Here is a 13,219-nt window from a genome sequence, read left to right on the forward strand (position 1 = left end):
TCGAAGACAGGTGTGTGTAGTGCAGCAGTAATAGTACTGTAAATGTAGTAATAGTACGAGTAGTCATCTCTGTATCATCTATATTTTAACATTCAGTGCCTCGTGTTGTCATGTTTGCTGGAGACGCTCTGCGCTGCGCAACGTGATCTGCAGCCGCTGCGCGCGCGCGCAGACGCACACACACAGAGATCCTGCCTTTGCGGAAGAAGCCAGAGAGCAGCCGAGGCGGCGCTAAATTAAATTAGCATACTAACTAACTAACTAGCTGATGGAGGGTGAACGGAGCTGAACCCTGAAGAAGAAACACTCTCGTTCTCCTATAAAGTCGAGACACCTCCGGGGGTCCGGGCTCGTTTAGGTCGGGATCTCTGCCGAGGAGATGGGGGACAAGGCGGGCACCAGGTAGGAGACGGCTAGGCTAGGCTAGACTAGCAGCTAAGCTACAGCTGCTAGCCGCTGTAGCTTAGCTGCTAGCATCCGTTCTCACGCACTATGATATATTGTCAATGTCCCTCTCTTGAGATAAAATGATATAAATAACCCACGTAAGCCAGTACACTGCGTAGCGCGTGCAACTGCGCTGTTTATCTTTAAATACGACGCGTTCTTTCGTGTCGGAGACGATGCGTTAACAGCACAAACGGCCGCAGTGGGCGGTTATCGACCAATGAAAATATAGAGTTAAACCTACGATTGTATTGTTTTTAAGTGCTGATAGGAGGATGTTGACAAAGCCGATTTTAATGCAACATTTATTTGATTCATAATAAACTTATAGTTTTTCTTTTATGTTGTTAAATACACGAGGGATGTTTACAAAGCATGTGTTTTTGGTTGGAGAGCGCTGTTGGTTCTACCTGCGGTAGCCTGCTCCTAACTCGTGCTTATTATCTATGAATGTATATTTAGAAGGCTTCTCGTTGACATGTAGCTCGTGAGAGGCAGCGAGGTGTCAGTCAGGTGTTGTTGAGTCGTCACAGTGAACAGGTGAGCAGAGGCTCGGCTCTGACTGATGGAGGTAGTGTTCACGCGACAACTTCCAGCTTCCTTCTAAAAGCCTCAGGGTGTCACCTGTGTTTACAGGAGTCATGTATGACGTTAGATCTGGTGTACAGTGAAGAGTACTATATGTACCTCTGAGGTGTAGTACAGTACAGAGTACTATATGTACCTCTGAGGTGTAGTACAGTACAGAGTACTATATGTACCTCTGAGGTGTAGTACAGTACAGAGTACTATATGTACCTGTAGATCTGGTGTGTTTTATTGAGTACACTTCCTGTTTCCAGCTGAAGAAGGTTGATGTTTCAGGTGTTGTGTGTTCACTGATTCTTCAGACTTCCTCCTCATGTGTTGTGTTGAGCCACTAGTGTCGATAAAGCTTTCCTCTGCTCACTCTTCACTCACTTCCTGTTAGGAAACGAGTGCCACTGACAGATGATCAGTGTTTCTTCTCTTCCTCTGAGGGGAAAATAAACCTTTTTGCTGTTGACTTGTTTACAGAGACAACCAATCCTCAGCATAACGAGAGAATGAATACAACATAGAGGGTGTTGTTTATGGTGGGTGTTGTCGTGGTTACCAGTACCAAAGACACATCTGATGCTAAGCTAACTGACAAACAGTCTGACAGTTGAGGAGACGTGGGCGTCTCTGATGCTGAACTTCTGTTTGTGTGAAGTCACTTCAGAATGTCGTTAACGGGAGAAGCTTCTTCACTTCCTGTTGCACACCGTGTGTGTGTGTGTGTGTGTGTGTGTGTGTGTGTGTGTGCGTGTGCGTGTGCGTGTGTGCGCCTGCATTTGCATAAAGTTGAGCTGTTCAGCAGCAGCTCAGCTTTATGACCAGGAAGTGAAGTCAAGACAAAATAAAAGCCCTGAATTGATTCTTCATTTATTTCCTCGTCTGTTAAAGTCCAGTTCGATGTATTTAATCAGTTTGTTTTATTCCACCAACAGATCGTCACATGAAGCTGAAATCACACTATTTGTGTGACACCCGTCCCATGCAGCTGTATAGTGTTATGTGAATCTGCTAGGTGTAGTAGTACTATGGGCGGGGTCCTGGGTACAGTTTTAATCGTAATGGCGCGATTACCTGTTCTTATCCATGAATATAATTATTCTTAAAACTCTTGTTCCCTTATTATGAAAACTAAAATAACTGGCAGTGCCGCCAATAGATATTAAAAGCCATGACCTAAAAAGTAACTTTCATTTAGTTCCAGTGGGAACAGTGCTGCTGGTCACCCTTTCTAACCAGAGCGTCAACGTCTGGTGTCAGTTGGTTGTGGTAATTCTCAGAACAGATCTGAGGTGTTCATCAGTTAACTGGGATCTTACACCGTATTTTTTTATCGCATTAATGCATATTTTATCATGCACTTACATATTAAGCAGTCATTTTTGTGTGCAGGTTAATGACTGAGGTCTTTGTAGCAGTTTGATTCTTTGAGGAATCATACAGATATTTATCTGTCACATGTCACATGATCAGAGCTCTGCTCTGTGAAGTCTTTCCTTGTCTCCCCCCTGTGTCACGGTGTGGGTGCAGCTCACTGGCGTCAGGAGACGTATCAGAATACCCTTATTTTATTGGTTAAACTGCATCACGTGCCGTGATTTGCAACGCATTGGTCGGTGTTTTTCCTGCACAGCTGAACAAAGTGGCGTAAATGCTGGAAAGGAGCGTGAATAACTCCGCTGCATGAAGCAAAGGCCACTGAAAACGGGCCCGCGACGAACCACCAGTTGAGCCTCACTGGTCTGCAGGATGGTGACAAGCGGTGAACAGCTGTTTGTGTGGCGTGTCTTCCGTCGCTTCCTGTTTCCTTCACCTACATTCCCCTGGGTCCTAAGTCCCTCCCTGTACAGCTTCTTATCACCTCTTTGCACCAACGTACATTTATAACAAACACCACGCATATTACGGTAATCAGCGTGATTATGTGTGAACTCTATCGGTGCATCTCCGGTCTGTCGGTGTTCCTCCTGCATCGCTCTGTTCTTTAATGGAACGTTATGGAGGACGGAGCCTCTCCCAGCTGTTAGCAGACTGTTGTGCTAGCAGGCTCGCGATCTGTACCCAGCATGCAGTTCGGCGGTGAAATTTTATAAATGTACAATTATTAGTGTTACACATTGTTTGTGTCACAGACTGTTGTGTGCTGTGGTGGTGTTCCCTGTTGAAGAGCGTTAGTTGTGGGTTGTTCATTGTTGTTATGAAGTTCTGACCATGACTAGAGTTCCCTCTCAACACATATAAGAGAACGAGCGCTGACAGCAGCAAAGAACACATTCAGCTGCCTGTTGAAAGCAGACAGCAGTTGTTTCGGCTATGCACCGGTATAATGTGTGTGAAGAATTCATATCATACCACAAATAAAAAACCGGTATGCTGCCCAGCCCTCGTCTTTACTATAGTTTGGGCAATTTTGTACCAATATCTGACGGGCCGGATTAAAAGGCTCAACGGGCCGTATCCGGCCCGCGGGCCGTAGTTTGCCCGTACCTGGTCTAGCCTCTCGAAAAGGATCATCAGTCGTTGTCTGGAAGTTTTTTGGATTCAGGTCAAGTGATGTTAACCAAGAACAAATCATATGCACAGAGTGCGTTCGAGTTGTGTCCGCATAGTAATCGCTAATGCTAATCGCTATGCGGCGCATAGCGATTAGCTGGAATGTAGCACAACATGGAAGTGAAAGCAAAAATAGCAACACAACTTGTCTTTTCACAATAACATTTAGTCACAGTACAGCAAACAATACACAAACTCATATTTACCTCTTGTAGATCACAACAGTCCAAACCCTAGGATAACTGGTCATCAGCCATCAAGTTATGAACATTATTGATCTCTTACAACAGTCACTGTTCAGTTCTAATTCGCTTCTCCCTCTCCAACACACTGAACCTGCCCACACACGACTAAGCCCCACCCCTCTACCTGAGAATGGGCTTGGATTGGCTGTTAGTTTCAGGACAAAACAAAGATTGACATATGATACTGCCATACAAGTTAGGTTGTTCGGGAGGCACAAAAGTGCTGAATCATGTACATATCAATCAATCAATCAAACTATGCTCATTTGCATGAACTGTAACCTTTGAACTGTAAAGATTATGAGTCTCTTATTGATATAAATTTGTATCCACCCATATCTATACTTATGCACTTTTAACTTGGTTTTTAGAAAACTATTTACATCCTGATGTCTAAATACATTTTTAGCCAAGGCTGCATTTGGTGTTTTTGTTTGAAAAACGATTCATTGTGAAAATAGTTGCAGATTAATTTTCCCGTCGACTGATTATTGAAGCTCAAGTAGAAACGTGTCTCGTTTGAACACGTACGTAGTTTGTAATGTGTCTGGAGACCACTTCCTCTTTAATCTCATGTTGGTGTGAAACAGTCTGTAGTCTTCAGAGCTTCACTTGATTCTGACCGATTGACTCAAACGTCACCAGGACGGACAGGAAAAAGGGCGAACTACCAAAATAAGACCCAGCTTATGAGGAAGTGGAATTTTCCACACTAACAGACTGCGTTGATGTGTTTTTGAGAACCTGATTTAAATTTTTTTATCTCTTTTGAATTTAAAGAGTCCAGATTCTTTCACAGCAGCATGTGATGTGGCTCACATGTTGAGACAACCATTTGAGTTATTTTGTCACATATTTTACTAATAACTTTTGGGCATTTTTGCATATTTCTTCGACATTTTCCAGTTTTATTTCGCATTTTACATGTAATTTCTGCTCTTTTTCAGATTTATTTCAAACATATTTATCGGATATTTTTTGAATACTTTTATATATTTTTCACATATTTTTATGACATCGTCTGACATTTTTTAAAAAGGTTTTCCATATATTTGTAACACTTTTTACACTAATTATTTTCCTAATATTGTTGTTGATTCTGTTACATCGGCCCACAGACCATCGCAGGTTAAACATCACAGTTTAAAACACGAGGCCTTTCAGAATAAAACAAAAACAAAGTGGATCATTAAAAACAGCAGAGGAGAAATTACAGTTAAATCAAAGAATATATGAAATACTGATGCTGGTGTATTCCACCATCTGTAAAGACTGTCAGTGTCATTATGGGATGATAAACGTCTCCACTGAAACCAAAACTACTCCAACAGACAGAAACACGTTCAGTTCTTGTCCGGGCATGAAGCCGCCACCCCCGACCTGCTGCAGGTGGATCAGCTGTTGTGGAAGCAGCCAGTCGAGCGTTAAAGGGTGTTTACTGTTTTCCTGAAGAGTTTTATTCCCACGGCGGCCAACAAACATCTGATGCTCAGACGGTTAAAAACACAGCGTCACGTCGGGTTTTATTTTGAAAAACCGCAGGCTGAACTCATGTTTGTTTATCGGTCTGTGATTTGTAACCTTAGACTCAGAACATGAACTCCTACAGCTCGTTAAACGGTTTGTTTTCTTGTAAATCTGCTGCTCAAAACATCAATAAAGTGGAGCTTTTAAAAATCTATGAATCAGTTTTAACGGTTGCTTTGAAGTGATGGAAATAAAACGGGCGGTGAAAGGAATCTGACAGGAAGCAGCCGTCAGCTGTGTGTTAAAACAGTGAAAGCAGCAGCGACTAGTCTTCTAACCGGAGGCGTTTGTTACTTCCTGTTTGTGTGTTGTGGCCTCCAGTAAAAGGAAGGAAGTGAACGTTTCACACTCGTTAGTGCTGTGAGGAAGCTGCTGGTTCTGATCAACACTGTGATCATCATCATCATCAATAATATTATTCTCTTATTAATGTGCCCTGTTGTAGTTTATTCCTCTTGTTAAAATCCACATTTTCAACCTGATATTTTGAAGATTTTGGTCCTAAAAGATGCTTCATGTTGATGAACATTTGACTGTTGATGAGGCGTTTCCATCATGTAGTGTTGTAATGAACCTCAGACTAATGACACAGTTTACCGTCAACCATCAGAGTGTAAATAAAGTTTAGCGTTCACCATCAGAGTGTAAATACAGTTTTAACGTTAACATCAGAATGTAAATACAGTTTTAACGTTAACCATCAGAGTGTAAATAAAGTTTTAACGTCAACCATCAGAGTGTAAATAAAGTTTTAACGTTAACCATCAGAGTGTAAATACAGTTTTAACGTCAACCATCAGAGTGTAAATAAAGTTTAATCGTTAACCATCAGAGTGTAAATAAAGTTTAATCGTCAACCATCAGAGTGTAAATAAAGTTTTAACGTTAACCATCAGAGTGTAAATAAAGTTTTAACGTTAACCATCAGTGTGTAAATAAAGTTTTAACGTTAACCATCAGTGTGTAAATAAAGTTTTAACGTTAACCATCAGAGTGTAAATAAAGTTTTAACGTTAACCATCAGAGTGTAAATAAAGTTTTAACGTTAACCATCAGAGTGTAAATAAAGTTTTAACGTTAACCATCAGAGTGTAAATAAAGTTTTAACGTTAACCATCAGAGTGTAAATAAAGTTTTAACGTTAACCATCAGTGTAAATAAAGTTTAACGTTAACCATCAGAGTGTAAATAAAGTTTTAACGTTAACCATCAGAGTGTAAATACAGTTTAACGTTAACCATCAGAGTGTAAATAAAGTTGTAACGTTAACCATCAGAGTGTAAATAAAGTTTAACGTTAACCATCAGAGTGTAAATAAAGTTTTAACGTTAACCATCAGAGTGTAAATACAGTTTAACGTTAACCATCAGAGTGTAAATAAAGTTTAACGTTAACCATCAGAGTGTAAATAAAGTTGTAACGTTAACCATCAGAGTGTAAATAAAGTTTAACGTTAACCATCAGAGTGTAAATAAAGTTTTAACGTTAACCATCAGGGTGTAAATAAAGTTTTAACGTTAACCATCAGAGTGTAAATACAGTTTAACGTTAACCATCAGGGTGTAAATAAAGTTGTAACGTTAACTATCAGGGTGTAAATAAAGTTTTAACGTTAACCATCAGTGTGTAAATAAAGTTTTAACGTTAACCATCAGTGTGTAAATAAAGTTTTAACGTTAACCATCAGAGTGTAAATAAAGTTTAATCGTCAACCATCAGAGTGTAAATAAAGTTGAATCGTTAACCATCAGAGTGTAAATAAAGTTTTACCGTTAACCATCAGTGTGTAAATAAAGTTTTAACGTTAACCATCAGAGTGTAAATAAAGTTGAATCGTTAACCATCAGAGTGTAAATAAAGTTTAATCGTTAACCATCAGAGTGTAAATAAAGTTTTAACGTTAACCATCAGAGTGTAAATAAAGTTGAATCGTTAACCATCAGAGTGTAAATAAAGTTTTACTCTCAGTAGAACATGTGAACATGAGTACTGGCTGAAGGTTCATTATAACTTTATCGTGATGTGTTCACATGTCATCTGTAAAATGTAGTTTTGATGATGAACGAGAATAAATCCAGTCGTTTGAAGGAGATGTTTTCACGTCAATATAAAATAGATATTAGAGATGAATTATGATGTTTAACTTCCAACACGAGCTCTAAGCTCATTGTTATACTTCATTAAATATAATAATGATGAGATTTAACTGGTAAAACGTATCCTTTGTGTGTTTCTATGTGAGGTTTGAAGAGTTCAGAGCTTCACTCTCTGAACACTGGATGTTTAGAGGTTTGTGTCTCATGGAGCTCTGTGGTGACATCCCATAATAACATCATAACGATCATATGGTCCGGTCTCCCTCTCTGACCACTTCCTGCTGTGTGGAAACAAACGTTTCCTCACATGGAAAACTCTTCATCGCTTTAAAAACGTCTTCATGTGTTTTTCCTCCTCGTTATTTGTTGATTTAAACTCAAATTAAACCAAATATATAAAAACAGACTAACAGCTTATTCTCCTTCTGCTCCTTCTTCTCCTTCTTCTTCTTCTTCTTCTTTCCTTCTTCTTCTTATTCTCTCCTTCTTCTCCTTCTGCTCCTTCTTCCTTTCTCTTTCTCCTTCTTGTTCTCTTCTTCTTCTTCTCTCCTTCTTCTTCTTATTCTCTCCTTCTGCTTCTTCTCCTTCTTATTTTTTTTCTTTTTCTTCTTCTTTCCAAACTTCTCAGAGTTTTCAAGAAGTCGAGTCCCAACTGTAAGGTGAGTTATTTATTCTGCAACTGTGATGAAATACATCCACATAGTACAAGAAGTAATACCACAAGGAAATACTACTTCAGTATGTGTAGAAGTACAGAAGAATCCTCAGAGTATTTAAAAGTACTGCAGCCACAGAGGAGGAATACTACGAATATAACTGTTTCTACCAAACATGAACATAAACATGTTTTTAATATAACATCCTAATGAAAGAATAAGTAGATACCCGAGTGTCGCGTACTTCATTACTATGGAAATACTACGTTTACACAGTACTACTCAATTAATACTGTGGATGAGATCCGTGTTATTTAAACAGGATCTATGATTTATGTCTTATATATATTATAAATGACATATTTCATATATATGTGTGTGAAATATTAATTAATAGTTTAATAAATATATAGTTTGTATAAAATAACCACACGGTAACGTCTATTTCTGTATTTTATATTTAAGACTTTTAGTGCAAAATGTAATACGTTTGAGTTCGTTATTGTCAATAAATAATCATATTTAATAATATATAAATAGTCCCACTAACGCTCTACTTCCTCCTGTTGTCTTGACTAAAACTACATTAACCAGCTGTTTAACTGATGGAACTACAGATCTGTGTTTACAATGTTTGATGTGATTCTTCATGAAGTTTCAGTCATGAAACATGAAAACGAACCCCCGACTGAATGACGGTAAGACGTGTGACGCTGTGATTGGTCGGTGCAGGTGACGGTGTACCTGGGAAAGAGAGACTTCGTGGATCACCTGGACCACGTGGACCCAGTAGGTGAGTCAGCACATCTGAAATCTGGAGGTTTGTATCGTCACATTCTATCAAGAGGGTCAGTAACTCGTGTGTTCAGAGGCTGAACTGTGACTGAATGAACGTGTGTCTGTGATTGGTCGATGGGATCTTTTAAAGACGATGACGCGGCGGTTTGTGTTCTTCCCGCTCAGATGGAGTGATCCTCGTGGACCCCGAGTACCTGAAAGACAGGAAAGGTAGAACATCTGGTTCTTTATCTTAACATCTGCCGTCTCATCTTGTTTGCTGTCTGTGATGTTCTGAGTTTCTTTGGCTCCTATGAAGTATATTACCACGTTTAAAACTCATCCGTAATATGTTTATCTTTGTATGTCGGTAGAATTAGATTTCAGTTCTTAAATTTCATTTAGTTTGTGTCAAGTCTTCATTTGTCGTCTGTACAACAATGACAGTGAAGCATCCTCCAACAAAACCACTACAAAATACATGCAAGTACAAAGTACAAGACATAACACAGATGTTAATACACATTTACATAATATGATATGTTTTAAGATGTGTGTGTTGGTATAAAATACAATATGTTTGAAATATAGAATATATATGAAATAGAAAATGAAATAATAATAATACTGTGGCAGATGTGTGTTTGTAGGTGTAAAATATAATATATTTAAAATATAGAACACGCATAAATACATGTAAATAAAACATATACGCTGGTTGACTTGTTTTCTTCTAAACATATATTATAAATGAAAAAAACGTAGACGTGTGTGTACATAAAATATATACATCAAATAAATTAAAATGCAATAATATATATAATATTGCTGCAGATGTGTGCAGGTATAAAATACAATATATACAAATACTGAATATATATATATATATTCAGTATTTGTGTATATATATATATATATATATATATATAAAGATTTGGCAAATTTCTCATGGGCTCAACCCACAAACTCAGCTGTGCTGCTCATCCCACAAATGCAGGTTCCTTATGAATGGGGCAGCGTTTGAAAGGTCAATAAACAGGCTTTCCAACAGTATCACATTCATTACCAAGAAGCATCGTTACAACAGAGAAATTATCTACCAAACACTCATTTCCAAACTTTTAGTTCGATGTTCACATATAATACTCTGATAGACATGTGTGCAGGTATAAAAGGGTAGTAGTAGTTTTTGTAGTATTTGTGTACAGCAGCTTTGAAACAGAGGAAAGAAATGTTTTGAAACATTTAATAACAAATGGACTAAAACTATTTATAGATCATAAATAGTTTTAAATGCTATTATGAGGTGAAGATTCTCTAAAACATTTCTCCTCTTCCTCCCTGTAGTCTTCGTCACGCTCACCTGTGCGTTTCGGTATGGCCGTGAGGACCTGGACGTCCTGGGTCTGTCCTTCAGGAAGGATCTCTACATCTCCACCTTCCAGGTGAGCTTCACCTGCTGACCTCCAACTGCACCTTCATCACCAGATGAACCAATGAACCAACCTATCAATCAACCCATTGATCAGTTAATGGAGAAAAGTATCAGCAACGAAAATAATTCAAGTGTTCAAAAAGTTCAAAGATGATCAAAGTTCTAAGATGAGCTCCAGCTGAACAAAAACAGTAAAGTCCTCTTTTTACATGAATGTATTCGTATTAATACTCTGATGATATAATTGTACAACAGTCACCGTTTGAGTACTTTAACTAGATTTGACTGATTATACTGACATACTTTTACTGAAGGAACATTTTACCGTAACAGTATTTTTACTGTGTGGTATTCGTACCTTTACTTTAACTGCAACAAAGGATCTAAAACGCCACTGTAAAATCAATATGTTGTGTTTGAAGTCGTTAATCTTTGTCTTGTTTGAATGTACCCATCTCTCCTCTCTCTCTCAGGCCTTCCCTCCAGTGCCTGAAGAGAAGAAATCCAACAGTCGGCTGCAGGAGAGGCTGCTGAAGAAACTGGGCCAACATGCTCACCCGTTCTACTTCACTGTGAGTCTGGGCTCTAATGAACGCTAGTGATCTGGATGCTAATAAACGCTAGTGATCTGGATGCTAATAAACGCTAGTGATCTGGATGCTAATAAACGCTAGTGATCTGGGCGCTAATAAACGCTAGTGATCTGGATGCTAATAAACGCTAGTGATCTGGGCTCTAATAAACGCTAGTGATCTGGATGCTAATAAACGCTAGTGATCTGGGTGCTAATAAATGCTAGTGATCTGGATGCTAATAAACGCTAGTGATCTGGGCTCTAATAAACGCTAGTGATCTGGGCTCTAATAAACGCTAGTGATCTGGGCTCTAATAAACGCTAGTGATCTGGGCTCTAATAAACGCTAGTGATCTGGACGCTAATAAACGCTGGTGATCTGGGCTCTAATAAACGCTAGTGATCTGGGCTCTAATAAACGCTAGTGATCTGGACGCTAATAAACGCTAGTGATCTGGATGCTAATAAACGCTAGTGATCTGGGCTCTAATAAACGCTAGTGATCTGGATGCTAATAAACGCTAGTGATCTGGGTGCTAATAAATGCTAGTGATCTGGATGCTAATAAACGCTAGTGATCTGGGCTCTAATAAACGCTAGTGATCTGGGCTCTAATAAACGCTAGTGATCTGGGCTCTAATAAACGCTAGTGATCTGGACGCTAATAAACGCTGGTGATCTGGACGCTAATAAACGCTAGTGATCTGGACGCTAATAAACGCTGGTGATCTGGACGCTAATAAACGCTAGTGATCTGGGCTCTAATAAACGCTGGTGATCTGGACGCTAATAAACGCTGGTGATCTGGACGCTAATAAACGCTGGTGATCTGGACGCTAATAAACGCTGGTGATCTGGACGCTAATAAACGCTGGTGATCTGGACGCTAATAAACGCTGGTGATCTGGACGCTAATAAACGCTGGTGATCTGGACGCTAATAAACGCTAGTGATCTGGGCTCTAATAAACGCTAGTGATCTGGGCGCTAATAAACGCTAGTGATCTGGACGCTAATAAACGCTGGTGATCTGGACGCTAATAAACGCTGGTGATCTGGACGCTAATAAACGCTGGTGATCTGGACGCTAATAAACGCTAGTGATCTGGGCTCTAATAAACGCTAGTGATCTGGGCGCTAATAAACGCTAGTGATCTGGACGCTAATAAACGCTAGTGATCTGGACGCTAATAAACGCTGGTGATCTGGACGCTAATAAACGCTAGTGATCTGGGCTCTAATAAACGCTGGTGATCTGGGCTCTAATAAACGCTGGTGATCTGGACGCTAATAAACGCTGGTGATCTGGACGCTAATAAACGCTGGTGATCTGGACGCTAATAAACGCTAGTGATCTGGACGCTAATAAACGCTAGTGATCTGGGCTCTAATAAACGCTAGTGATCTGGACGCTAATAAACGCTAGTGATCTGGACGCTAATAAACGCTAGTGATCTGGACGCTAATAAACGCTAGTGATCTGGGCTCTAATAAACGCTAGTGATCTGGACGCTAATAAACGCTAGTGATCTGGGCTCTAATAAGCGCTAGTGATCTGGACGCTAATAAACGCTAGTGATCTGGGCTCGAATAAACGCTAGTGATCTGGACGCTAATAAACGCTAGTGATCTGGACGCTAATAAACGCTAGTGATCTGGGCTCTAATAAACGCTAGTGATCTGGACGCTAATAAACGCTAGTGATCTGGACGCTAATAAACGCTAGTGATCTGGGCGCTAATAAACGCTAGTGATCTGGACGCTAATAAACGCTAGTGATCTGGACGCTAATAAACGCTAGTGATCTGGGCTCTAATAAACGCTAGTGATCTGGGCGCTAATAAACGCTAGTGATCTGGGCGCTAATAATCGCTAGTGATCTGGACGCTAATAAACGCTAGTGATCTGGACGCTAATAAACGCTAGTGATCTGGACGCTAATAAACGCTAGTGATCTGGACGCTAATAAACGCTAGTGATCTGGACGCTAATAAACGCTAGTGATCTGGACGCTAATAAACGCTAGTGATCTGGACGCTAATAAACGCTAGTGATCTGGACGCTAATAAACGCTAGTGATCTGGGCTCTAATAAACGCTAGTGATCTGGGCGCTAATAAACGCTAGTGATCTGGGCGCTAATAAACGCTAGTGATCTGGACGCTAATAAACGCTAGTGATCTGGACGCTAATAAACGCTAGTGATCTGGACGCTAATAAACGCTAGTGATCTGGGCTCTAATAAACGCTAGTGATCTGGACGCTAATAAACGCTAGTGATCTGGACGCTAATAAACGCTAGTGATCTGGGCGCTAATAAACGCTAGTGATCTGG

General features: G+C 39.8%; 1 protein-coding gene across 2 annotated transcripts in view; it reads left to right on the forward strand.

The window, feature by feature from the left end:
* The first annotated feature begins 209 nt into the window (after positions 1 to 209).
* The window catches only part of arrb2a (arrestin, beta 2a), a 24,934-nt gene continuing 11,924 nt past the window's right edge, over positions 210 to 13,219 (forward strand). For both annotated transcript variants that reach the window (XM_079283864.1, XM_079283865.1), the window contains exons 1-6: positions 210 to 402; positions 8,073 to 8,103; positions 8,833 to 8,893; positions 9,064 to 9,108; positions 10,225 to 10,322; positions 10,786 to 10,884. In XM_079283864.1, coding sequence (XP_079139990.1) covers positions 380 to 402; positions 8,073 to 8,103; positions 8,833 to 8,893; positions 9,064 to 9,108; positions 10,225 to 10,322; positions 10,786 to 10,884 — 357 coding nt within the window. In that variant the 5' untranslated portion in view covers positions 210 to 379. The remainder of the gene's footprint in view (positions 403 to 8,072; positions 8,104 to 8,832; positions 8,894 to 9,063; positions 9,109 to 10,224; positions 10,323 to 10,785; positions 10,885 to 13,219) is intronic.

Source organism: Melanostigma gelatinosum (genome assembly GCF_949748355.1).
Source record: "Melanostigma gelatinosum genome assembly, chromosome: 14".
NCBI lineage: Eukaryota > Metazoa > Chordata > Actinopteri > Perciformes > Zoarcidae > Melanostigma > Melanostigma gelatinosum.